The sequence below is a fragment of the Ahaetulla prasina genome, chromosome 8 (assembly GCF_028640845.1).
Source record: "Ahaetulla prasina isolate Xishuangbanna chromosome 8, ASM2864084v1, whole genome shotgun sequence".
Classification (NCBI taxonomy): Eukaryota; Metazoa; Chordata; class Lepidosauria; order Squamata; family Colubridae; genus Ahaetulla; species Ahaetulla prasina.
This window is the reverse complement of record NC_080546.1, coordinates 87,243,636-87,270,711: the sequence shown is the minus strand read 5'-3', so window position 1 is coordinate 87,270,711 and position 27,076 is coordinate 87,243,636. Positions and strand designations below refer to the sequence as shown.

The 27,076-nt window shown below is 44.5% G+C and overlaps 1 protein-coding gene across 1 annotated transcript in view; it reads left to right on the top strand.

The window, feature by feature from the left end:
* LOC131203512 (arf-GAP with Rho-GAP domain, ANK repeat and PH domain-containing protein 2-like) overlaps nt 1-27,076 on the top strand; it is a 104,142-nt gene that overhangs the window by 34,368 nt on the left and 42,698 nt on the right. The window contains exons 3-6 of the mRNA XM_058193815.1: nt 826-896; nt 10,793-10,869; nt 17,533-17,606; nt 24,122-24,469. Coding sequence (XP_058049798.1) covers nt 826-896; nt 10,793-10,869; nt 17,533-17,606; nt 24,122-24,469 — 570 coding nt within the window. The remainder of the gene's footprint in view (nt 1-825; nt 897-10,792; nt 10,870-17,532; nt 17,607-24,121; nt 24,470-27,076) is intronic.

Here is a 27,076-nt window from a genome sequence, read left to right as displayed (position 1 = left end):
TATTTTATTGATGAACTGGAAATACTAATTTAATTGGAAGATTCTGAAGATTTTAGGAGTGGAATGGACTCAGTTGTGCCATGTGTTTATGAAGTGGTTGTTTTGTTTCCCCAATGTACAGATCCGCACATGGCTCATTGCATTTGTATCGCATTTACCACGCTGCCCATTTTATGTCTGGGTGTTTTATCCTTGGGATGGACAAGCTTCTGCTGGGTTTGAAGTGGGCCTCCTCCTGAGCTTTTCTGATATTCCTGCAACGTATAGAATAACAATGTTGCTTCACTTATTGTTCTCTTCATTGTCTGTTATGGAGGAGCTCTTGTAGGGTCTTTTTTGAGATTTGATGAAGGCCCACGTGGGATAGCCACACATTCTGAGGGCTTCCTTGAAAGAAGCACCTCTGGGACTACCATGACCTGGATCAGGGGTGAAATCCAGCCGGTTCTGACAGGTCCTGGAGAACCGATAGCGGAAATTTTGAGTAGTTCAGAGAACCGGCAAATACCACCTCAGGCTGGCCCCAGAGTGAGGAGGGAATGGGGATTTTGCAGTATCCTTCCCCTGGAGTGGGGAGGGAATGGGGATTTTGCAGTATCCTTCCCCTGCCACGTCCACCAAGCCACGCCCACCAAGCCATGCCACGTCCACCAAGCCACGCCCACCAGTCGTAAAAACCAGTCATAAAAAAATTGAATTTCACCACTGTAAAAGAGGCTTTGTTAAGGATGCTCAGGCCAGAAGCTGTAACTCTTGTCAACTGTAGATAACAGTACCGTACGAGTATAAATTTGTTCTAATAATGTGTAATTTCTTCCCTTCCAGCTCTCTACACGAACGAAGAAGCACGAACGGTTTAAGTATCCATCGTTCTGAGAACTGTCTTTCAGACAACAGTGAGTAAAATTTTGTGACTTAATTGTAATTCATACTTGAAAGGTGATTTGGGGAAGTTAGTACGTCAAAAGGCTGTAATTATAAAGGAAGGCTTTTATACAGTAGACGCAAAAATTGGAATATATATATATATATGTTTTCTGAGGTTTTCGCGGGTGTTTGTATGTAGGTCTTTGGTTATTCGGGTTTTTTCCCACGTAAAATTGGAAGTGTTTTGGCGACATTTCGACGAAGTCTCATTCGTCATCTTCAGGCTTCAGCTTCGTGCTTCTGGGAGCAATGGAAGAAACAGCTGCGATCACACATTGCTCCTAGAAGCACAAAGCTGAAGCCTGAAGATGACGAATGAGACTTTGTCAAAACATCGCCAAAACACTTCCAATTTTACACGGGAGAAAACCCGAATAACCAAAGACCGACCGACCTACCTACCTACCTACCTACCTACACACACACACACACACACACACACACACACACACACACACACAAAATAAGGAAGTAATGTTTCCAACTGGTAGCACAGATCTGGCCCAGTTATGAAACCATGATTAGGACCATTTTCAGGGTAAGAAAGGGTAGATTGTGATGGTGGATTTATTCCTGCTAGAAAACACCAATCTTTCCATCATTGGAAGACTAGTACATTTTCTTGCAGAGGAAATGTGTCAATTTTGCTTTACCATGATAAGAAAAGAATATATTTAGCTCACCGTTGAACTTTGGGGTCCTTGGTTTTTCTCTGAGCTTGGTGGTTTTCTTGCAGATGTTTCATGACCCAACTAAATAATACCATCAGTGCTAGAACTTATATATTTGTCTAGTAATGAAATATTTGCAACAAAACAGCCAAGCTCAGAGAGTAACAAGGACTCCACAATACCTCCTCCTCCTCCTCCTCCTCCTCCTCTCCTCCTCCTCCTCCTCCTCCTCTCCTCCTCCTCCTGATAGCAGTGTTCCAATATCTCAGGGGCTGCCACATAGAAGAGGGAGGAAATTTCCTGACAGTTAGAACAATTAATCAGTGGAACAACTTGCCTCCAGAAGTTGTGGATTCTCCAGCACTGGAAGTTTTTTAGAAGGGATTGGACAACGTTTGTCTGAAATGGTATTGGCTTTCCTACCTGAGCTGAGGGTTTGACTAGAAGACCCGTTCTAGTAGATAGAATGGTCTGTTCTGTTCTGTTCTGTTCTGTTCTGTTCTGTTCTGTTCTACCCTACCCTACCCTACCCTACCCTACCCTACCCTACCCTACCCTACCCTACCCTACCCTACCCTACCCTACTCTCTTGTCTTGTCTTGTCTTGTCTTGTCTTGTCTTGTCTTGTCTTGTCTTGTCTTGTTTTCTCTTCTCTTCTCTTCTCTTCTCTTCTCTTCTCTTCTCTTCTCTTCTCTTCTCCATTCCATTGTTCTATTCTATTCTATTCTATTCTATTCTATTCTATTCTATTCTATTCTATTCTTCATCCCACCCCACCCCACCCCACCCCACCCTATTCTGTTCTGTTCTGTTCTGTTCTATTCTATTCTATTCTATTCTATTCTATTCTATTCTATTCTATTCTATTCTATTCTATTCTATTCTATTCTATTCTCCATTGTTCATTTCTGTTCTGTTCTGTTCTGTTCTGTTCTGTTCTATTCTCCCATCCCATCCCATCCCATCCCAACCTATCCCATCCCATTGGATTTTCTATTCTATTCTATTCTATTCTATTCTATTCTATTCTATTCCATTCCATTCCATTCCATTCCATTCCATTCTTCCACCCCACCCCACCCCACCCCACCCCACCCCATCCCATCCCATCCCATCTCATTCTCTGTTCTGTTCTGTTCTATTCTATTTTCCATTGTTCTATCCTATTCTATGCTGTTCTGTTCTGTTCTATTCTATTTTCCATTGTTCTATCCTATTCTATGCTGTTCTGTTCTGTTCTATTTTATTTTCCATTGTTCTATTCTATTCTATTCTATTCTATTCTATTCTATTCTATTCTATTCTATTCTATTCTATTCTATTCTATTCTTCATCCCACCCCACCCCACCCCACCCCACCCCACCCCACCCCACCCCATTCCTATTCTGTTCTGTTCTGTTCTGTTCTGTTCTATTCTATTCTATTCCATTCCATTCCATTCTTCCACCCCACCCCACCCCACCCCATCCCATCCCATCTCATCTCATTCTCTGTTCTGTTCTGTTCTGTTCTATTCTATTTTCCATTGTTCTATCCTATTCTATGCTGTTCTGTTCTATTCTATTCTATTCTATTCTATTCTATTCTATTCTATTCTATTCTATTCTATTCTATTCTACTCTACTCTACTCTACTCTACTCTACTCTACTCTACTCTACTCTACTCTTTAGGAGTCTCAAGAGGCTGGGGACAGCAAAAAAAGTCACTACCTGTCCAACTGGAAGTTGGGAAACAGGCCATTTTGGGCCTCCAGAGAGCCTGGGGAAGGCTATTTTCACCCTCCCTCTAGATGCATAGAGAGGATCTGGAGCCAAGTGAAAAAGAAAAATGGGCCTTCCCCATCCCCCTGCAGGCCCTCTGGAGGCAGGAAACAGCCCGTTTCCCTACTTCTGGTGGGCCCAAAAGGTCCAAAAATCAGTTGGCTGGCATGCGCATGTGCCTGTGCGCTGGAGCTGAGCTGGCGTGCCCACTGATATGACTACGTGTGCCATAGGTTCGCCATCATGGTCCTAGTCGGTCCTTTTCTTCCCCATGCACTCCACACACTTTCACTAAGCCAGTAAGGTTGAGAAACATGAAGTTATAGTAGAAAAACGTACTGTATAGCATCAACTTTCCATGCAGGTAGTTCCTGAATTCAAATCGAATCGAATGCAAAGTTTTCAAGCGGGCTGTTGCTTGAATTTTTGCTAGCATCACGATTCTAGAGGGTGTACGGCAATTGGCCTCAGCTGATTTCAAAGAAAGCTTGAGCAGGTTTAGACTTGGTTAGCGCGTGGAATGAGGATCAGCGGGAAATCATAATAGCTCATCTAGCTTGGCAGAATAAAAGCCATCTTCTCAGCGGCTTCTTTCTTGTCGCTAAGGAATGTCAGAAAGAATTGACTTGGATGTGAAGGAGGTTCTATCAGTCAATCAGAATAGCGCTGGAAGGGACCTTGGAGGTCTTCTAGTCCAACCCCTTGCTCAAGCCGGAGACCTTATACCAGTGATGGCTAACCTTTTTGCCATCGTGTGCCAAAACCGGGGGGGGGAGAGCACAGGGCAGTTGCATGCGCATGTATAACACACCCATAATTCAATGTGCCCTGTCCCCACGTGCATGCGAAAGCCACCCCTATGCGCTCCCTCTGCTTTTGGCACATGATGGCATGACGGGCCTCGTAGGCCCTTTTTTTGCCCTCCAAGAGACTTTCTTGGAGCCTGGGGAGGGTGAAAACAGCCTTCCCCCTCCGGAGGCCCTCCAGAGGCCAGAAATGGCCTGCTTCCCGACTTCCAGTGGGACCTGAAGGCCCGTTTTTTTGCCCCTCCCTGGCTCTAGAGGCTTTCTAGGAGCCTGGGGAGGGCAAAAACGGCCTTCCCCCACTCCCCGGAGGCCCTACGGAGGCCGTAAACAAACCATTTCCTGACTTCCGGTAGGCCCAGAAGGCCTTAAAATCAGCTGGCCAGCGTGTGCCTGGGTGCAGGAGCTGAGCTAGGGCAACGCTCGTGTGCCCACAGATATGGCTCCATGTGCCACCTGTGGCATGCTTGCCATAGTCTCGCCATCACGACCCTACACTTTTTCAGACAACTGGCTGTCCAGTCTCTTCTTCTTTTTTTTTTTCCCCCATTAAAAAGTTTTATTTTTACAATCATATCAAACAGCTCATCCAATGTACAGTTATATACAATTAGTCGGGCCTGCCCAGTCACCCCGCCCCTTTTTAACACTCTTCCCTCTTCTACCTTCTTTTACTTTCCAGACCTTCCTCTCCTTCTCTTATCTACATCCTCTCCTCCCTCCACCCTACACCTTCCTTCTCCCTCTTCTACTCCTCTTCCTTCCTCTTCTCCTCTTTCCTACCTCCTACTCTCTCCTCTTTTCTCCCTCCCCACCGTTCTAAAATGGTAACTGGGCAGACCCGACCCTGCATTAATTATATTTATACATCTTCAATAATCCCTGTACATTAACCATCACTCCATCTCTACCCTCAACCCCCCAGTTCCCCTCCCCCTTACCCCCCACCCCGACTTCCCAGAACAAAATGCAGGGTATCAGAACTAACAGTCATAATCCAAAATAATTCCTAAATTATAATCTCTAGTCACTCCACACATAATCACACTCTCAATTCCCCTCTCCTTCAGAAATATATCTGATACAAAATATTTCCTAAATTTACTCATATGCTATTCGATATTTTTTTATCTGATACTTATTTTGAATATAATCAATCCACATTTTCCATTCTAAAATATATTTTTCTTGTGTATAGTCTTCCAGTCTCTTCTTAAAAACCTCCATTGACGAAACACCTACAAGTTCTGAAGGCAACTTCTGTTCCACTGGTTAATTGTCTTCGCCGTCAGGAAATTTCTCCTTAATTCCCAGTTGCTTCTCTCCTTGATCAGTTCCCATCCATTGTTTCTTGTCCTGCCCTCTGGTGCTTTGGAAAATAAGTTGACCCCCCCACCCCTATCTTTGTGGCAGCCCCTCAATTATTGGAATATTGCTATCATGTCCCCTGTAGTCCTTCTGTTCTCTAGACCGGCCGTATCCCATTCTTGCAACTGTTCTTCATATGTTTTAGTCTCCGGGCCTTTAATTATCTTAGTTGCCTTTCTACGCACTTTTTCCAAAGTTTCAACATTGTTTTTTTTATAACGTGGTGACCAAAACTTGATGCAGTATTCCAAGTGGGGCCTTACTAAGGTTTTATAAAGAGGTACTAAAACTTCAGGTGGTTTTGATTCTCTGCCACTGTTTATACCACCAAGGACGGTGTTAGATTTTTTTGGGCTGCTGCTGCTGCACACTGCTGCCTCATATTTAAATAATCGTCCATTAGGAGGTCCCAAGATCAGTGGTGGGATTCAAATAATTTAACAACCAGTTCTCTGCCCTAATGACCAACTGGGTAGGTGTGGCTTGGTGGTCATGTGACCACAATTGACATATTGTGGATACAATATAGGTTTATGTAGGTCTTTGGTTCCCAGAAGCACGAAGCTAAAGCCTGAAGATGATGAATGAGACTTCGTCGATACGTCGCCAAGACACTTCCAATTTTACGCGGGAGAAAACCCGAATAACCAAAGACCTACATACAAACACCCACGAAAACCTCAGAAAACAAATATAGGTTTAATATCAATATTAGCAATGCTATTTGATGTATGTAAGCGATACCAAAGTTATGAGAAGATAGGATATTGTTTATTTTTGGAGATTGGGCAGTAAAACTTAAGAATTTAAGTTGGAAATATGAATTATGAATTATTTTTGAGAGACTGTTTAAGGAAGAAAGATATTATAGAAGAATTCCTGATGAATATTGGAAGATGGAACGTTGTTTTGGCGTTGATCGATGAAGATTGGGTACTAAAAACTATGTACTTTATCGAAGAACTGGAAATACCAATTTAATCAAAAGATTCTGAAGACTTTAGGAGTGGAATGGACCAGTGGTGGGATTCAGCCAGTTCGTACCACTTCGGGAGAACCGGTTGTTAACTTTCTGAGCAGTTTGGCAAACTGGTTGTTGGAAGAAATCATTAGGGCAGAGAACTGGTTGTTAAATTACTTGAATCCCACCACTGGAATGGACTGATATATAATGGACTGGAAGAAGAATGTACTTTCTTGTTTCTGGAAGGGGAGTTAAGGTTTTAGAGAAAGGAGTGACTATGGATTATGATTTACGTTGAATTTTAATTTATGATTGTTAATTTTATACCCTGTATTCGGTTCTGGGAAGTCTTGGGGGGGGAGGAGGGGAGGGAGGGAAAGGGAGGAGGAGGGGGTGGATATGGGGGGGGGAAATTTTCTGTAAAACTTTTTAATAAAAAATAATAATAATCGTCCATTAGGATGTCCCAAGATCAATGGTGGGATTCAAATAATTTAACAACCATCTAATGCCCTAATGACCAGCTGGGTAGGTGTGGCTTGGTGGTCATGTGACTGTGTGGGCGTGGCCAACTCAACGTCACTCAGGTCGATGGGCACTTTGCCTTAGCGGCTTAACTAAGGGTTAACCAGAGAGGCAGTTTCTGTAAGCAGGGCGATAAAGATTAGGCTAGAAACACCACCAGAATGTTTCCTTCCTGCCTTCCTTAAAGGATTATTTTATTTATTTATTTATTAATCGTATTTATATACCGCCCTATCTCCCGAAGGACTCAGGGCGGTTCACAGGCAAATAAAAACACATAAATACAGAGTAAAATAACAATTAAAAAACTTATTCTAAAATTAGCCCTGGAAAGTGGAAAAAAATAAAATAAGTTTTCTTCCAACAACCGGTTCTCCAAACTGCTTAGAAAGTTAACAACCGGTTCTCCCGAATAGGTGCGAACCGGCTGAATCCCACCACTGCCCAAGATCCTTCTTTTTGCCTCATCCGTACTTGTACCTTTGGTTTTTCCCACCTAAATGTAAAACTTTGCTCTTCTCCACATTACATTTCATTTTGTTGGAGTGAGCCCATTGTCCCAAAGGTGCAACTGGACTTTCTTGTTTTTCCTTTGAAGACATTTCGCTTCTCATCCAAGAAGCTTCCTCAGCTCTGACTGGGTGGTGGGGAATTTATATTGCTTGCAGACAGCTGGTCATCTGTATTCTTTTAGAGAGTCATTGAGGCCACTTAGAACTACTTAGAAGCAACTTAGAACTAAGGAGAAATTTCCTGACAGTTAGAACAATTAATCAGTGGAACGACTTGCCTGCAGAACTTGTGGATGCTCCAACAGTGGAAATTTTTAAGAAAATGTTGGATAGCCATTTGTCTGAAATGATGTAGGGTTTCCTGCCTGGGCAGGGGGTTGGACTAGAAGGCCTCCAAGGTCCCTTCCAACTCTGTTGTTGTTGTTGTTGTTATTATTATTATTATTATTATTTGGAGGTTTTATCTGTGTCCTCAGGGTTACCGGAGTAGCGCTAATGGTTCTTTCAACCTGTAATTTTTCTGGAAATCCATTCATACACCCAGACCATTTGAAGGGTGTTTATCAGAGGTGGGTTTCAGCAGGTTTGGACCAGTACTGGAGAACCGGTAGAGGAAATTTTGAGTAATTTGGAGAACCGGTAGTAAAAATTCTGACTGGCCCTGCCCCCATCTATTCTCTGCCTCCTGAGTCTCAGCTGATCTGGAGGAAATGGGGATTTTGCAGTATCCTTCCCCTGGATTGGGGAGGGAATGGAGATTTTACAGTATCCTTCCCCTGCCATGCCCACCAAGCCACGCCCGCCAAGCCATGTCACACCCACCAAGTCACACCCACAGAACCGATAGTAAAAAAATTTGAAACCCACCTCTGTTGTTCATCCCAAATTGCATAGTTAAAATCTTTAGAGATTCGGAGTCACCCAAGTCATGGTGGTCCCCAAGATTGGGCCCATTGTTCCCAATTAGCATTGTGGTTTGTAGGAATAGATGACTCTGGGCAAAATCTGACCTTCCTTTTTGAGGGCATTTTTGCCTCTGGGATTGGTTCTAAGAGTCAAATTTTCTGCATTGCAAATAGGAACACCCCTCGGCAGGCACGTAAAAGTCAATACAGCCCTTGCTGCGGGAAGACAGGTCTGATTAAAAATATTTGCCGTAACAGCTTGCTGGGTTTTTAGTTCACCTAATTAAGAGTTAAGGGCAAGTTTCAACAGCTTTGCTCGACAATCTGAAATCTGACACGTTGCTTGTCTGCAATTCAAGGACATCGCTTTATTTCGCTTGCAACTTCAAGCACGGAGGTATGGATTTAATTTTTTTTTTTAACCTTTAGTTCTTCTACAGAAGGGAAGGATTTAAAAGGGCAAAAAAGAAAGGGAGAAAAGAATAAAAGGATAGAACGAGAATAGCTTGACTCCCTCTTCTTTGTGGCAACCCCTGAGATATTGGAACACTGCTATCATGTCTCCCCTAGTCCTTCTTTTCATTAAACTAGACATACCCAGTTCCTACAACCAAACTTCATATGTTTTGGGGTTTAAAGTCTTCCCCCGTGTGACTATAAGGAAAAAAAAAATCCACAGGGCAGTTTCGGTAAAGGATTAGCATATTTCGCTGTGATCATCCATAAATTATCTGTGTCCATAAACAACTCATAGTTATATGTTGCAAGTAATATTAGATCTATAATCTACTGAGCAACGGGAGCCAAAGATTTTATCTCGCCAACATTGAAATCATTGTGAAGGCCTAGAAAATCCATTTCTGTTTTCCAGATACTTGGGAATATGATCACCCCAAAAATACTTAAACTTTGTTTCAAAGCCAAAGTAATAAATGCAATTATTTCTTCCTGGAATGTGCCAACGTTAGGACTTGCAAAACCCTATATTTGACTGGAGCACTGTTCTGGAAGGAGTGCAGAGAACAGCAACAAAAATGAGGGTTTGGGGTCTGGAGATTAAAATGTACCAGGAATTGGGTAAAGGTAAAGGTTCCCCTCGCACATATGTGTTAGTCATTCCTGACTCTAGGGGGCGGTGCTCATCTCCGTTTCAAAGCCGAAGAGCCAGCGCTGTCCTAAGACATCTCCGTGGTCAAGTGGCCGGCATGACTAAACACCAAAGGCACACAGAACACTGTTACCTTCCCACCAAAGGTGGTCCCTATTTTTCTACTTGCATTTTTTTACGTGCTTTCGAACTGCTAGGTTGGCAGAACCTGGGACAAGTAACGGGAGCTCACCTCGTTATGCGGCATTAGGGATTTGAACCGCTGAACGCCGACCTTTTGATTGGCAACCTCAGCGTCTTAGCCACTGAGCCACCTTAGCAATTGGGTATGTTTAGTCTAATGAAAAGAAGGACTAGAGGGGACATAATAGCAGTGTTCCAATATCTGAGCGGCTCCTACAAAGACGAAGGGGTCAAACTATTTTCCAAAGCACCGAAAGGCAAGACAAGAAACAATGGATGGGAACTAACCAAAGGTCAGTTGGTTCTAGGAGAAATTTCCTAAAGGTGAGAGTTAATTAATTGATGGAACAACTATCTGCCTCCAGAAGTTGTGGATGCTCCATTTTGGTAGGCTTTCAAAAAGAGTTCGGTCAACCATTTGCAAGCCAGGATTTTTCTACAGATCTGTCGTGTCCCACTCCTCCACTGACGACCGGGTCAGGGAAATCCGAATCAGGCGTGCCTCTGCAGCTCTGCCAAAGTCCTAGCAAAGTTCTCAAGGCAGGCAGGAGACCAGAAAGTGACTTCAGCAAGATATGTTTAGACTTTGCCTGACTCAGAGAATGCCAGAAAGCAGGTCCTTTATATAGGCCATGGGGTGTGGCTCCATGACTCAGCACTTATCCAGGCCTGCCCCTCCCTTCCTTCTGTCGCCGCCGCCTATCAATTCTTTTGAAGCGAGGGTCACTCCAGTCTGCAGCTGTTAGTAATTGACCTTCCTCAGGCTCACATGCTGTGGGGGAGGGGGAGGGGTCTAGTTGCTCCGTTTGCCTGGGCATGGAGCCAGGGCTGGGGGCTGGAGGTACTTCTTCCTCCTCAGCCTGTCTGGGCATGGAGCCAGGGCTGGGGCCGGGAGGCATACTAGGACATTCCTCAGTGTTCGGAAGCAGATAAGAAGGCCCCGGCTGCGGTGAAAGCGGGCGAGACACAACAGGATCAGAACTGTTATTCAATCATGAAGGTCCATGTTTTAGAGATGACACGGGATGACATTGTGAGCGTGCCTGTCTGTTTTATTTTCCCAGGAGAACTAGCTGAAGAAAAGCCACCCCCGATTTCTCCCTATGGTGAGACCTTCCTTATGAATTCTCCTGAAGACATGGTGAGTTGTCTGCAGTTACACGCCAACAATGGTGAAATGGTTGAATGTGTGAGAGGCAGAGGTGTGTTTCACATAATTTTACCACCGGTTCGCCGCGCACCGAAAATGTGAGCGCGCGCATGCCTTCTGCACATGCGCGCAGCCTTTCGTGCATGTGCTTTGCTCGCACGTGGGACTTGCACACATGCACGTGGCTTAGAAAACGTGGCCCCTTTTTAAAAATTTAGAAGAACGTGTGTAGGTTGGCCATTTCCTCCCTTTCTGTATGATTTCCTCACAGCATGCATTTTAATACACCCTTTTTCTTTAAGGCAAAAATGCCTGGGGTACTGAAATACATCAAATTCCAAAACGGGCATATTTTAATGCACAAGGAAGGTTCAACCAGACATCACAAATTGAATATATTTGTGTGTGTGTGTGTGTGTGTGTGGGTGGGTGCCCATTACCCAGGTTGTTACAACATAGAAGACTAACAACTAGGACCACACCCACACAGGATGCTACGAAAGAGCCGACTAATCTGCAAACATCCACTCCACCTACCAATCAAGATGCAACCACACAGCTAACCAACGCTCTTACAGCAACAGTCCACACCTCCCCACCGGTATTTATAGAGAGACGGCAGCTCCGACCACGCTTTGCTTGCACAAGCATGAAGCTGTAAGCACCAGCCTGAAGATGACGAGTGAGACCTCGTCGAAATGTCACCAAGATACTCTCAACCTTACACGGGAAAAGACCTACATACATACATACATATATAATTTATATTTACTGACAAAGAAATAGACTAGTATAGATCTATTTCAAGATATTTAGCTCTCATCAGCTAGCCATACCCTTCTGGGATTCGAACCTGGGTTTGCTTGCATATTAGGCAGATGTATTAACCTCTAAGCCACAGGTTCTCCTCACTTTGTCAGCTGCACCAGGGGAAAGATTAAGTGGGCTTTTTCCTATCGAAGCAACCTGGTCTACCGAAGTATGGGAGGGAGCATACTGCTTCCCTTTCGCCTTTCAGCCCCAATCCAGGAGCCCTCACAGACAGTTGCTTTCACGACAAACTATTTTGTGTTAAATTTATATTTACTGACAAAGAAATAAAGGGAGACTAGTATATATCTATTTCAAGCTATTTAGCTCTCATCAGCTAACCATACCCTTCTGGGATTCGAACCTGGGCTTACTTGCATATTAGGCAAATGTATTAACCTCTAAGCCAGCGACTGCCTGTGAGGGCTCCTGGATTAAAAAGACACAACATACATGTAGAGAGGTCTGCCTAATTTTGATGTATATAGGAATGCTATGCATGTAAACACATTTGTTTGTTTAGATACAAGACTAAAGGGGAATATAGAGCAAGACACGACTAGCAGATAATTTAGGGAGGCTTTTTGGGAAAGTCTGGAGGATAATGTTAATGAAATGCTTGGAAATTAAAAGCGGGAAGCAAATTGGCTGGAACAAGAGAAATTTATCTGGCTGAAAAATGAGCTGGAATAGAAGAAGCATTGTGTTGTGATTTCAAAAGAGAATAGTCATCCGTTAGTGATAAGAAGGGTTCCCTCCCCCACACCTTAAGGTCTAAATAAATAACAATTCTAGGATGCATTAACAGAGGGATAGAATCACGATCACGTGAAGTGTTAGTACTACGTTATAATGCCTTGGCAAGCCCACATTTGGAATCCTGCATCCAGTTTTGGTCATCTCGATATAAAAAAGGTGCGGAGACTCTAGAAAGAGTGCAGAGAAGAGCAACAAAGATGATTAGGGGACTGGAGGCTAAAAGATACGATGAACGGTTGCAGGAACAGGGCATGGCTAATCTAGTGAAGAGAAGGACCAGGGGAGACATGATAGCAGTCTTCCAATATCTCAGGGGTTGCCACAAAGAAGAGGGAGCAAAGCTATTCTCCAAAGCACCTGAAGGCAGGACAAGAAGCGACGGATGGAAACTAATCAAGGAGAGAAGCAACCTAAAACTAAGGAAAAATTTCCTGTTAGTTAGAACAATTAATCGGTGGGATAACTTGCCTCCAGAAGTTGTGGATGCTCCATCACTGGAGGTTTTAAGAAGAGATTGGACAACCATTTGTCTGAAGTGGTGTAGGATTTCCTGCCTGAACTGGGGTTGCACTAGACACTAGTGAATAGAAGACCTCTAAAGTCCCTTCCAACTTCTCTTCTCGTGTCTTCTCTTCTCTTCTCTTCTCTTCTCTTCTCTTCTCTTCTCTTCTCTTCTCTTCTCTTCTCTTCTCTTCTCTTCTCTTCTCTTCCCTTCCCTTCCCTTCCCTTCCCTTCCCTTCCCTTCCCTTTGCTACTCCTATTCCTATTCCTATTCCTACTCCTACTCCATTCTCTACTCTACTCTACTCTACTCTACTCTACTCTACTCTACTCTACTCTACTCTACTCTACTCCACTCCACTCCACTCCACTCCACTCCACTCCACTCCACTCCACTCCACTCCACTCTACTCTACTCCATATTGTTCTATTCTATTTCTTCGTTGCATTTTAACAAACTGAAAAACCAGCCTGGGTATTAAAATAATATTTGCCAACAGAATATAGTCGTTTCTTTAAAACACAGTTAAATGGCATCCTTTCCCCTCTGAAAGTGCCTATGGATTTCAAAAGACGTTCACTTCTGCTATGAAACCGTTTCCCCACACCATTGGAAATTCCGAATTAATTTACCAGTGCTGTGCTTTCCTATTGTGTAAAGTTAGGGAAGGTGTGTGGACATCAATGTGTCTCAACATACCCAGCCGATCAGCACGCAGCCACCCACATACATGAATGGAATTATTTACTAATGCCCTAATGAAAGGAATCCACTCCAGGAAAATATGCGTGGGATTACGTTAAAATATTCTCCGTGGCTCTGGATAGCCCATCATAATTGCAATTTGCAATGGAGCAGCTGAAACAGCATAGCTGCGTTCCTAATGTTGTGATCCACCAGCAACCTATGGAGCTAGCAGCAGAGTCGGACAGTTAGGAGGACAATGGGCCAGTCCTGGAGTCAGGAGAAGGCCCAGATGAGGGGTTTGCGTCAGAGGCAGAGATGGGGCCAGGGCCATCTGGGAGCGATGCACGGACTCCGGAGCCTCCAGAGGCAGACAGCAGAGAGGCAGAGGAACAGGAGGAGCCTGTTCCTAGTGCAAGCATGTGAAGAGCTGCCAGAAGGCAAGAGCAGCTAAAACAAAAAGGACGACTCGGGAGTAAGGCCAGGAGATGATTGGTCCCAGGGGTGAAATGCTCCCGGTTCGGATGGGATCAAGCAATCGAGTAGAGATTGTGGCAGGTGGTTTGGAGAATTGGTAGGGATGGCAGCGCGAGGCTCCGCCCACCCACCCGGGTGTCATTACTTCCTGCTTTTAAAAGATAAAAAGAGAGGCTCTGACAATCGTGCGCCACAGCTGTGATCGTCAGAGCTTTTTTTCTTTTTACTTTTAAAAGCATTTTTTTACAACCTATTCACCCGAGCCGGAGTAAAAAAATGCTTTTAAAAGATTAAAAAAGGCTCCAACAATCACAGCTGTCGCGCGCGATCGTTGGAGCCTTTTTTTTTTTACAGGGGTGGGGGTGGGGAAATTCCATTTTTGCTCCCATCAGGCTTCCCTGAAGCCTGCTAGGCAAAAAATGGGGGGTGTAGGCAAAAATTAGGGAGGTCGTTTTTGAGAGAGGGAGGGAAGGAAGGAAGGAAGGAAGGAAGGAAGGAAGGAAGGAAGGAAGGAAGGAAGGAAGGAATTAAAATGTCATTAAAATACGTGACCTATTAAATTAAAGTACATGACCTCCCTCCGGAGTCGAGGAATCCATTTTTCTGATGGGAACGGAAAGCTTTCTGGGATGAAAAAAAGAAGCGGAGATTTCCCGGATCCATCTGCATTTATTTTCCCTAATTACTTGAATATCTGAAACTAATTGCATGATAGCAGTGTTCCAATATTTGAGGGGCTGTCACTCAAAAGAAGAGGGGGACAAGCCATTTTCCAAAGCATCCAAAGGCCAGACAAGGAAATTGATCAAGGAGAGAGATTCCACCTAGAAATAAGGAGAATTTTCCCGACAGTGAGAACCATAAACCCGTGGAACAGCTTGCCACCGGAACTTCTTGGTGCTCCGTCACTGGAGGCTTTTGAGAAGACACTGGACAGCACACCTTCCTGGAATGGTCTAGGGCAGGGGTCTGCAACTTTAAATACTCAAAAGAGCCATTTGGACCCGTTTCCCACAGAAAAGAAAACACCGGGAGCCACAAAACCTGGGTGGGTGTGGCCAACTCAATGTCACTCACTTCCACCAGTCACATGACCCCCCCTAGCCACGCCTACCCAGACGGTCATTAGGGCAGAGAACCAATTGTTAAAAAACACCGGGAACCACAAAATCCTTTTGACATATCTCTCTCTCCCTTTCCTCCTCCCTCTCTCCTCCCCCTTCCCTCTCTGTATCTCTCTATGTCTTTCTCTCTCTTTCTGTATCTCTCTTTCTCTATCTTGGCCGCTTCTCCATCCCCTGCCGTCGCCCTTACCTTCTCAGTCCAGGCGACGAGTAACTGGGAGGGGAGGGCAAGGGGCGGGGCCAGCCAAAGGTAGGATCACCTGACAGGGAGCCATAGCAGAGGGCCCAAAGAGCCGCATGTGGCTCTGGAGTTTCCTAGGGAACCCTAGGGAAAACCTAGGGTTTCCTGCTCGGGCAAGGGATTGGATTGGATGACCTCCAAGGTCCCTTCCAACCCTCTTATTTTATGACTTATCTTATGAAATGCCAATATGTTTCTTGGCTGATTATTGTGTGTGATAACTCAAATGTGAAGCACGCTAAGAATAGAGACCTCCGAGCTGGAGCCCACAAAGACGTCTCCAAACTTAGCCTCCACCTGTCCGTGACCTCATGCATCTTTTGTGGTTCTCCACCGCTTCCCCTGTTCAACGTGGCCACCCTGAGGTGGCATATGGTGAGCTAATGAGAGGCGCCTGCCAACAAATCAGGAATAAGGGAGATTGCACCGCGGGTTTCGGTGACTCGAAGTGAAACTTTGTGGAGAGAAGTTCCCCTTCTCTGTTTCCTCCTTCCGCTGACCAAGCGCCCTTCATGTGGCCTCCGTGGGCAAGGCCATGTGTTGTCCTGGTTGTACGTAAAACAGAATGAGTAGGTGTTGCCCTCCTCCTCCAGAATACCTCACCTTAGTCTGAGGTCAGATGCTGAGATCTTGAAGGAGAGATAGCTGCTCCTGTCTAAGATAAGAGTGTGTTTAAATGATCTGGGCAGAGCATCCTTCAGGAGGCTGGATTTGTCCTGTTTAAGAGGAAGCTTTTACAACTATGATGTTTACACCAGGTGAACTGGGCTATTTGGGTATAGGTATGTGCATAGTTAAAGCAGCTGAGGCCAGTACTCTTAAACCACCCAGCAATTTTTTTCTTCCTTCCTTCTTCCTTCCTTCCTTCCTTCCTTCCTTCCTTCTTCCTTCCTTCCTTCCTTCCTTCCTTCCTTCTTCCTTCCTTCCTTCCTTCCTTCCTTCCTTCCTTCCTTCCTTCCTTCCTTCCCTCCCTGTCTATCTATCTATCTATCTATCTATCTATCTATCTATCTATCTATCTATCTATCCATCTATCTTAAACCATCCAGCAATTGTTTTGCTTCCTTCCTTCCTTCCTTCCTTCCTTCCTTCCTTCCTTCCTTCCTTCCTTCCTTCCTTCCTTCCTTTCCTCCCTGTCTATCTATCTATCTATCTATCTATCTATCTATCTATCTATCTATCTATCTATCTATCTATCCATCCATCCATCCATCCATCCATCTATCTTAAACCATCCAGCAATTGTTTTGCTTCCTTCCTTCCTTCCTTCCTTCCTTCCTTCCTTCCTTCCTTCCTTCCTTCCTTCCTTCCTTCCCTACCATCTCTCTCTCTAATCCACCTATCCATCCATCCATCCATCCATCCATCATATATTGTCTCTGTCTGTCTGTCTTCTTGAAGAGACTTGAAGCCATCAAGTTTAACCCACTTCAGAATCAATCTATCTATCTATCTATCTATCTATCTATCTATCTATCTATCTATCTATCTATCTATCATCTATCTATCTATCTATCTATCTATCTATCTATCTATCTATCTATCTATCTATCTATCTATCTCTATCCATGTATCATCTATCATCTCTGTCGCTGTCACTCTGTGTCTGTCTGTTGGTCTGTCTGTCAGTCTCTCTCTTCTCTCTCTCTCCCCATCCATCCATCACATTTTAAAACTTCCCCTCTTCAGATGTCAGTGCTGGGCCTGAAGCCTAGGCTTGGTGGGCATGGCAGGGGAAGGATACTGCAGAATCTCCATTCCCACCCCACTTCTGGGGGAAGGATACTGCAAAATCTCCATTCCCACCCCACTTCTGGGGGAAAGATATTGCAAAAACTCCATTTCCACCCCACTCTGGGGCCAGTCAGAGGTGGTATTTGCTGGTTCTCTGAGCTAATCAAAATTTTCGGTACTGGTTCTGCTCAAAATTTCCATGGCTGGTTCTCCAGAACCTGTCAGAACCTGCAGAATTTCACCCCTGAGTAGACATAATACTGTAATCTAAAGACTGGGATGAATGCCTTAACTTTGTCTAACTCTCTTATTTATTCTTTCAGGAAATCTACCGCAAGGAACCTTCAGACGTGTTAGAAGAGGATAACGAAAAGAAAAGAACGCCAAGCAGAACAGGGTATGGGATTAAAAATGCAGGGGAAAAAAATCCAAATCGATTTCGGATTAATCTATTACACATTAGCGTGGATCCAAACTGTACGTTGGTCTTATTTTTTTTTTAAACTGTAGCATTCACAGATGATATAAAGCTGGGTTTAGCACGCCTAACTGGAAAATTTGATTGGATTGAGATTCATTGTTTTAATTTTTTTTTTTTTTTGCAACATGCCCTCCCGCAGCCCATTTTTGCTCCCAGGAGGCTGCAGGGAGGCCTACTAGGCCCAAAATGGGGCACGTGTGTGTGTGCAGGAGGCCAAATGGTGCCTGTCACACCCCCGGGCCACACCCGCCATGGCCACACAAACTAATCCAGCCATTAGGGCAGAGAACCGGTGGTTAAATTATTTGAATCCCATCACCAGTTTAAGTGCATTTTAGAAACCTCTAGAAACTGCTACTATAAGTAGTCCTTGACTTCAATCCCAATTGAGCCCAAATATCTGTTGCTAAACCAGACAGTTGATAAGTGAGTTTTGCCCCATTTTATGACCTTCCGTGCCACCATTGTTAAGTGAATCAACGCAGTTTTTAAGCGAGTCACACGGTGGTTAAGGGAATCTGACTTCCCCTTTGACTTGGCTTGTCAGAAGGTCACCGAAGGGGATGCCACGACTTCCCGGGGACACGGTCACAGTCATAAATACGAATCCGTGGCCAAGCATTTTAATTTTGATTCCGTGACATGGCCGTGGAGAGGCCTCAACTTTCGTAAGCGTGAAAATGGTCCTAAGTCACTTTTTTTCAGCGCCGCCGTAACTTGGAACGCAACCTGGAAATAAGGAGGAATTTTCTGACAGTGAGAAGGATTAATCAAGGGAACAGCTTGCCTTTTGGGTGCAGATTCTCCATTGCTGGAGGTCTTTAAAAAAAAAGACAGACTTACCCATATTTTTCGGAGTATAAAACGCACTTTTTCCCCTCCAAAAAGAGGGTGAAAATCTGGGTGCGTTTTATACACCAAATGTAGCTCCACCCAGTTTCTCAAACCGAGGTTTCAGAGGCTGAAAAAAAGCATCAGAAACTAAGCTTCAGAAAAGCAGCCCCCAAACAGAGCTTCAGAAAAGCAGCCCCCAAACAGAGCTTCAGAAAAGAAGCCCCCAAACAGAGCTTCAGAAAAGCAGCCTCCAAACAGAGCTTCAGAAAAGCAGCCCCCAAACAGAGCTTCAGAAAAGAAGCCCCCAAACAGAGCTTCAGAAAAGCAGCCTCCAAACAGAGCTTCAGAAAAGCAGCCCCCAAACAGAGCTTCAGAAAAGCAGCCTCCAAACAGAGCTTCAGAAAAGAAGCTCCCAAACAGAGCTTTACAGAGCTTAGAAGGAACTTCAGAAAAAAAAAAAACCCACATGGTGCTTCAGAAAAAAAGCCCCAAACTGAGCTTCAGAAAAGCCCCAAACAGAGCTTCAGAAAAGAACTTTCCAAATAGAGCTTCAGAGGCTTTTTTTTCTGAAGTTCTGTTTTGGAGGCTTTCAGGGGCAGAAAAAAAAAAAAAAAGCAAGGCACAGAGCTCACAACCAAGGAACCTGTTGCTAAAATTCACCCCTGGGAATAGCTGATTGGGGGTATTCCGGGAGGCCCATCCACCTGCCAATCCGCTTTTTTCTTATTTTCCTCCCCAAAAACTAAGGTGCGTCTTATACTCTGAAAAATACGGTAGATTTGTCTTAGATGGTATGAGAATTTCTGTCTTGGGCAAAAAGTTGGGCTAGAAAACCACTAACATCCAGCCCTAGGATTCTATGATTTTATGACTCACAAGGCTTCAGGCAGAACCAAAACCAAGTATGGTAAATCAACAATTCACATACACTTCAGTATAGAAATAGCCACCCTACAGTGTTCTATATAATCATATAACAGAATAACAAAGTTGGAAGGGACCTTGGAGGTCTTCTAGCCCAACCCCCTGTTCAGGCAGGAAACCCAATACCACTTCAGATGAATGGTTGTTCAGTCTCGTCTTAAAAATTTCCAGTGTTGGCGCATCCACAACTTGGAGGCAAGCCGTTCCACCGGTTGATTGTTCTAACTGCCAGGAAATTTCTCCGTAGTTCTAGGTTGCTTCTCTCCTTGACAAGTTTCCATCCGTTGCTTCTTGTCCTGCCCTCAGGTGCTTTGGAGAATAGCTTGACTTCTTTGTGGCAACCCCTGAGATATTGGAAGACTGCACTCATGTTCTCTCTAGTGCTCCTTTCCATTAAACTAAAGGTAAAGGTTCCCCTTGCACATATGTGCTAGTCGTTCCTGATTCTAGGGGGCGGTGTGCTCATCTCCGTTTCAAAGTCGAAGAGCCAGCACTGTCTGAAGACGTCTCCATGGTCATGTGTCCGGCATGACTCAATGCCAAAGGCGCACGGAACGCTGTTCCCTTCCCACCAAAGGTGGTCCCTATTTTTCTACTTGCATTTTTTACGTGCTTTCGAACTGCTAGGTTGGCAGAAGCTGGGACAAGTCACGGGAGCTCACCCCGTTAGGCAGCACTAGGAATTTGAACCACTGAATTGTTGACCTTTCCATCGACAAGTTCAGCATCTTAGCCACTGAGCCACCTTTTCCATTTTCCATTAAACTAGACGTAGCCAGTTTCACCAACCATTCTTATTTTAGCCTCCAGTCCCCTAATCGTCTTTGTTGCCCTTCCTACTTTTTCTAGAATCTCAACGTCTTTTTTTTTTTTTTTACATTTTCCAGACTTTGCCAATAGGGACAAAGTCATTGCATTGCAGGCAGGATGTTATTCTCTCCTTCTGGAGCTCATTTCTAAGTGTCTGGTCGGAAGGAAGGAATAAGGCCAGCTTCTGTTTTTGTTATGTTTGGGTTAAGGAAGGTGGTGTGCTTATATTTTTATACCAGCTTCAAGAAAATAAGCATCAGGATGCCTGCTGCTAATTCAGTTTCCTCCATGGGCTGAAATAATCATATTTCTTTGTTAGCTTTTTTTGGGGGGGGGGTTTGAGCTCACTTCTCTTCCTGCGGACAATATCAGGCTAAGCAACCAGCTAAATATTTATTTATTTATTTATTTATTATTTAGATTTTTATACCGCCCTTCTCCCGAAGGACTCAGGGCGGTGTACAGCCAGATTAAAACAGTGCAATATACAAATTAAAACAACAGTTAAAATAACATATTATATAATTGGCCGAAAATTAAAACCGTCAAATTTGACCCCAAAAATAAAATACCCCAGTTAAAATTATTAAAATTCAAAAAATTTAAAAATTTAAAAAGTTAAGCCAGTCCCGCTTGAATAAACAAGTACGTTTTCAATTCACGGCGAAAGGTCCGAAGGTCAGGTAGTTGACGCAAACCAGGGGGAAGTTCGTTCCAGAGGGTAGGTGCTCCAACAGAGAAGGCCCTTCCCCTGGGGGCCGCCAGCCGACATTGCTTGGCGGACGGCACCCTGAGAAGACCCTCTCTGTGTGAGCGTACGGGTCGGTGGGAGGCATAAGGTAACAGCAGGCGGTCCCGTAAGTACCCGGGCCCTAAGCCATGGAGCGCTTTAAAGGTGGTAACCAATACCTTGAAGCGCACCCGAAAGACCACAGGTAGCCAGTGCAGACTGCGCAGGAGTGGTGTTACCTGGGAGCAAATATGAGCCCGCAGTTTGCAGTGGCCGCCAAAAAAGCCAACATAATCCTAAATTGCATGAACAGAGGGATACAATCAAGATCGAGTAAGGTGCTAATACCACTCTACAAAGCCTTAGTAACACCACACCTAGAATACTGCGTCTAGTTTTGGTCACCACAGTATCCAAAAGAAGCCGAGACTCTAGAAAAAAGTGCGGAGGAGAGCAACCGGGATGATTAGGGGCAGGGGTGAAATCTACTTACCTTCCCTACAGGTTCGGAAGTACACATGCACGTGTGTCACGTGGGCTCGTTTGGCTCATACGCACACATCATGTGCGTGCGCAGACCCTCCACACATATGCAAACCCTTCTATGCATGCGCAGAGGGTAAAAAAACAGGAAGTAACATCGACCGGGCAGGTGAGCAGAGCCTCGAGCTGCTATCACTACCAGTTCTCCGAACCACCAGCTGTCATTGCTGCCGGTTCAGTCGAACCGGTCTGAACCGGGAGCATTTCACCCCTGATTAGGGACTGGAGACTAACACATACAAGGAATGGTTGCGGGAACTGGGCATGGCTAGTCTAGTGAAGAGAAGGACCAGGGGAAACAGGATAGCAGTGTTCCAATATTTGGAGGTGCTGCCACAGAAAAGAAGGGGTCAAGCTATTTTCCAAAGCACCTGAAGTCCAGGCAAGGAACAATGGATGGAAACTGGTCAAGGAGAGATTCAACCCAGAAATAAGGAGAAATTTTCTGACAGTGAGCACAATCAACCAATGGAACAGAAGTTGCCTTCGGAAGTTGTCACCACCCTATAAAAAAGATGTTGGGACTCTAGAAAGAGTGCAGAGAAGAGCAACAAAGATGATTAGGGGACTGGAGGCTAAAACATATGATGTACAGTTGCAGGAACTGGGCATGGCTAGTCTAGTGAAGAGAAGGACCAGGGGAAACAGGATAGCAGTGTTCCAATATTTGGAGGGGCTGCCACAGAGAGGAGGGGGTCAAGCCATTTTCCAAAGCACCCAAAGGCCAGACAAGGAATAATGAATGGAAACTTATCAAGGAGAGATTCAACCTAGAAATAAGGAGAAATTTTCTTGACAGTGAGAACAATCAACCAACGGAACAAGAAGCTGCCTTCGGAAGTTATGGGAGCTTCATCACTGGAGGCTTTCAAGAAGAGACTGGGCTGCCATTTGTCAAAAATGGTGTAGGGTCTGCTGCGTGGGGTGGGTGTGGGTTGGACTAGATGACCTACAAGGTCCCTTCCAACTCTGCTAAGGGATCTTGGATCTCCTAATGGACGATCACTTAAATATGAGCCAACAGGATGCAGCAGCAAGCAAAAAATCAGTGCAGCCTTAGGCTGCATTAATTGAATCAAGGGAATCAAGATTACATGAGGTTCTACAGCCACTTTATAAAGTTCTTGGCAAGACCGTACTTACAGGGATGCGGTGGCTCAGTGGCTAAGACGCTGAGCTTGTCGATTGAAAGGTCGACAGTTCAGCGGTTCAAATCCCTAATGCCACGTAATGGGGTGAGCTCCCATTACTTGTCCCAGCTTCTGCCAACCTAGCAGTTCGAAAGCACGTTAAAAAATGCAAGTAGTAAAATAGGGACCACCTTTGGTGGGAAGGGAGCAGCGTACGGTGTGCCTTTGGTGTTGAGTCATGCCAGACACATGACCACGGAGACGTCTTCGGACAATGCTGGCTCTTCGGCTTTGAAATGGAGATGAGCACCACCCCCTAGAGTCGGGAACGACTAGCACGTATGTGCAAGGGGAACCTTTACCTTTTTAAGACCATACTTGGAATACTAACTCCAGTTTTGGTTACTGCAATATTAAAAAAAGACGAGTGTAGAAAGAGTGCAGAGAAGAACAGAACAGAAATCCTTAGGGGGCTGGAGGCTAAAACATACAAAGAGTGGTTGGAAGAATTGGGTCGGGGTGACTTGGAATTTAGGGGAAATGCTTGAAACTACAGTATATTATGTTGTGAAAAGGGAGTAACGGGAAAATATTTGAATAGGATGATTTAGAGTTAGGGTTAAATATTAGAAAAATGATCGTTTTGAAAGGAAAGGGTTTTAACTTGGAGGAAGCAATGAGAGGCGGGGGAAAAAAGAGAAAAATTGATTAATCATTAGAGATTAGGGCGAAAGTTATGTAACAGAAATAAGGAAAAGAAAAGAAAAATTAGGGAGAGAAATATCATGGCAAAAAATGAAATATATAAATTGTGTTGGGAGATAACTAAAAACTCTACGAATTTGTGACTTGGCTGATGCTCAAAAAATGCATTGTTTGTTTATGTGTGTTTGTTAAAAAACAAACAAACAAACGTGTGTTTGTGTGTGTGTGTGTGTGTCTTGGCATATTCGGGTCTTTTCCCGTATAAGGTTGAGGGTATCTTGGCGACGTTTCGACGAGGTCTCACTCATCATCTTCAGGCTGGTGCTTTCGGCTTCGTGCTTGTGCAAGCAAAGCGTAGTCGGAATGTCGAAATGTCGCCAAGATACTCTCAACCTTACACGGGAAAAGACCCGAATATGCCAAGACCTACATACCTATACCCGTGAAAACCTATGAAAACATATATATATATATAAATAAAGAAATGTTGGGCTCCATTGCAGTTGTAAACCAAGGAGTTGCTTGTCATTTACTACCTAAGCCTAGAATTGTGGGTTTGACTTGGAAGTAGGAAAGCAACCTGTTTTATCAGCAGGAAAATTGCACCCTAAAATCACCAGGTACCAGCATCTCTTTGGAGCCAAACGGGATGCTGGAAGTAACATTATCCTTTCCACCCCCTTCTCCTTCTCCTTCTCCTTCTCCTTCTCCTTCTCCTTCTCCTTCTCCTTCTCCTTCTTCTTTTTCGCAACTAGTAATCAAAACCAGAAAACCTCCGAAAATATAAAAGACGCTGAATTGACACCCCAAGAAGACCAGAGTCCCTTTCCGAACAGATTTGTCGGTGAAGCTGAATCCTCTGTATTGAAAGAATGTTCTCGCTACGCTTGGAGGGGAAAATATAAACCTACCAAGGGCCTCGGAGAATTCAAACGCGGGAGTATGGATCTCGATGTGAAAGACCAGTTGTTTTCTTCCCCGGCTGTTTGCGGTGATGACTTGGTCCCTGGCTCCAAAGACACAATCACACCTTACGCCTGCTTTTACGCTCCGGCAGCAAAGAAGGTTAAGGAAGGGTGGCTGGATAAACTCTCTCCACAAGGGTACGTAGCACAAAAAAAGAAGTCGGTTATAATGATTATATAATTATGATGATTTTACAGACGGTAGTGAGCCAGTTTTGTCTATGGCAGGGGTGTTAAGTAGGGACACAGTGGCTCAGGGGCTAAGACGCTGAACTTGTCGATCGAAAGGTCGGCAGTTCAGCAGTTCGAATCCCTAGTACTGCGTAAGAAGGGTGAGCTCCCATTACTTGTCCCAGCTTCTGTCAAACTAGCAGTTCGAAAGCACGTAAAAAATGCAAGTAGAAAAAATAGGGGTCACCTTTGGTGGGAATGTTGCTGCTGGTCTGCAACACGTATTTGTTACCCAAGGTTCCCTGTTGATGTTGTCCTGGGTTCCCGCAGGAACGAGTCTCAGCCCTCGCCAAGACAATTTAGGGGGTCCTCGCAAGGACGAAAGAAGCCGAATAAAAGACACCACACCAGAAGTTTCTTAAGATGAGAGAGCACGAAAAGGGGGGTTGTTGTGTTCTGCCCCTTTAGATCGCAACAGTCTCTTTTATTATGCAGTTTTAGCAGGGAGGGGTAACTACAGCAAGGAGGGAAGTAGCATATAGAAAGTTACCAATCAGCGAGCGTTTAGAGTATACGTATTAGCAAAATACCACGTGGTTTACAAGAAATCATACATTTCACCTGAATAGAAACCTAACTCAGGGAAAGCAAAACTAGAAACCTAACTCAGGGAAAGCAAAACTTAACTTGAGGATGCAATGCTATGGGTACCATAAATCATTTCTGTCATGTAGCACTGAAAAAGGTTAAGTCAAGTTCTCACGGCTGTGAGGCCTAAGAAAACCTGAACCAATGATATATCCATATGTCCTCTGTTTTTATTTTTTAAGATGGGTAATATTCTTCTAAAGCTATGGCATCCCCAGTGGATCCCCCCTCCGGGAGAGCCCGCAGGGAGCCAGTACGCTTTTCCAAAGGAATGGTTCCCGATTCAGAGTCTTCATCAGCCTCAGAGGCTAATTCTAAAAGAGGTTGTTTATATTCATTTTCAACAGTGTGCTTTAGCAAGAGGACATCATCTCCAATACTGTTTAGTCGTTGTTTCAAGAATGCTAGAACTCTCCCCATGACACATGGGCCAATTGTACATGCAAGGAGCAACAAAATCAGAGGACCAGCTAGGGCAGAGAGGAGGGTGGTCAACCAGGGAGAGAGATTGAACATTCCCTGATACCACGTGTGGGATTGAGAACGCTCTTTTTCTCTATCTTTCAATCTGCAGTTGATAGAGTAGTGTATATTATAGTCCACCCTCCAGTGTCAAGTCCTAGCCTTTCTTTGGATAAGTATATTGTGCAGGAAGTATAGGCATCCGAGGAGGCATTGATACAAAAGTGAGAAAAGTTAGAGGGTACATACCCAAGGCAACAACCTTGACCTTCAATTGAGGATACCGTTATAGAAGAGTTAGACCACCTGCAACCGGTATCTGAGGTGCTATTGGCAAAAGGTAAGGCGGAACCTATGGCCTCATAAAAAGGGGGTTGAGAAGACATACACAGCCAACACCTACTATCATTGTTAGGAAAAGTACGGGCTGCCACAAGGGCATCATGCGCAGAGGAGACCAAGGACACCAATGGATTGTTGCTTTTAATCAAGGGCTGTAAAAAGGGCGAATTGACTTGTTTGTTTGGGCCCACAGGTGGGGATGTTTCTAAGGACATGGTAAGACGAATTATGAATATATTTCCTGGATGTCTGTATCCGGAATTATCGTTCGACCTTCCCCCCCATCTTTTCCCTTTAAGCCATTCAGTAATCGGAAGACTCCTTCCATGAGATGTAAAAGTAACAGTCATAGGATTGAGGCGAACGCCGCAGCAGGCCCAATTGGTGCAGGAATTCCAAGGCAAATTGTTATCAGGGCCTAGTATAGCTTTGATATAGTCAGTAGTATAGGGAGCAGTCCACCAAATCTTTCCGGTTGACACACATTGCCAGGACTTGCAGTACCAATCAGAGATGGTCCCACATTCATCTAGGTGGGAGAGATCAGTAAGATGTCCTGGGCAGATATACAGGCCTGGACCAATTGTCCAGACGTCCCGAGGGGAAGGATCACATTTTGTTTTATGTTTAAATCCATGGGCGCCGACCAGCATTTCAGCAAAGTCAAAGTAGAGTGCAGGAAACCAAGGCCACAGAGTTCGATTAGAGATGGAATGAAGGACACTTCCTTGGAAGTCCAAAATAGTCCAAGTATAATTTGCGGGACGATGCAGGTTCTGCTGTGCTCCGGATAAGGAGCGCTGCGAACGGAGAGCTGCAGGGGTAGAAATGTGGGAAGAGGGCAAGGAGCGAGATACGCCAGGGGAAAAATGGGTAGCAGAGAGAAGGGAAATTTTCATGTCAAAAGATCTTTCTTGCTTTGGGAAAAACAGGGAGCATACATAAGTGCCGTAGTCTTCAGATGAAATGTTAAAAATTAACAGAGAAGTGGAACAGGGAGAGGATATAATGTAAGTATTGTTAGAGGGATGGATTGGATATCCATTCTTTAGCCATGTCTTAGATATTCAAGGAGAGTACATTTAGGAAGAGAGGAAGAGGCATTAGAGACAGAAGAGGCAA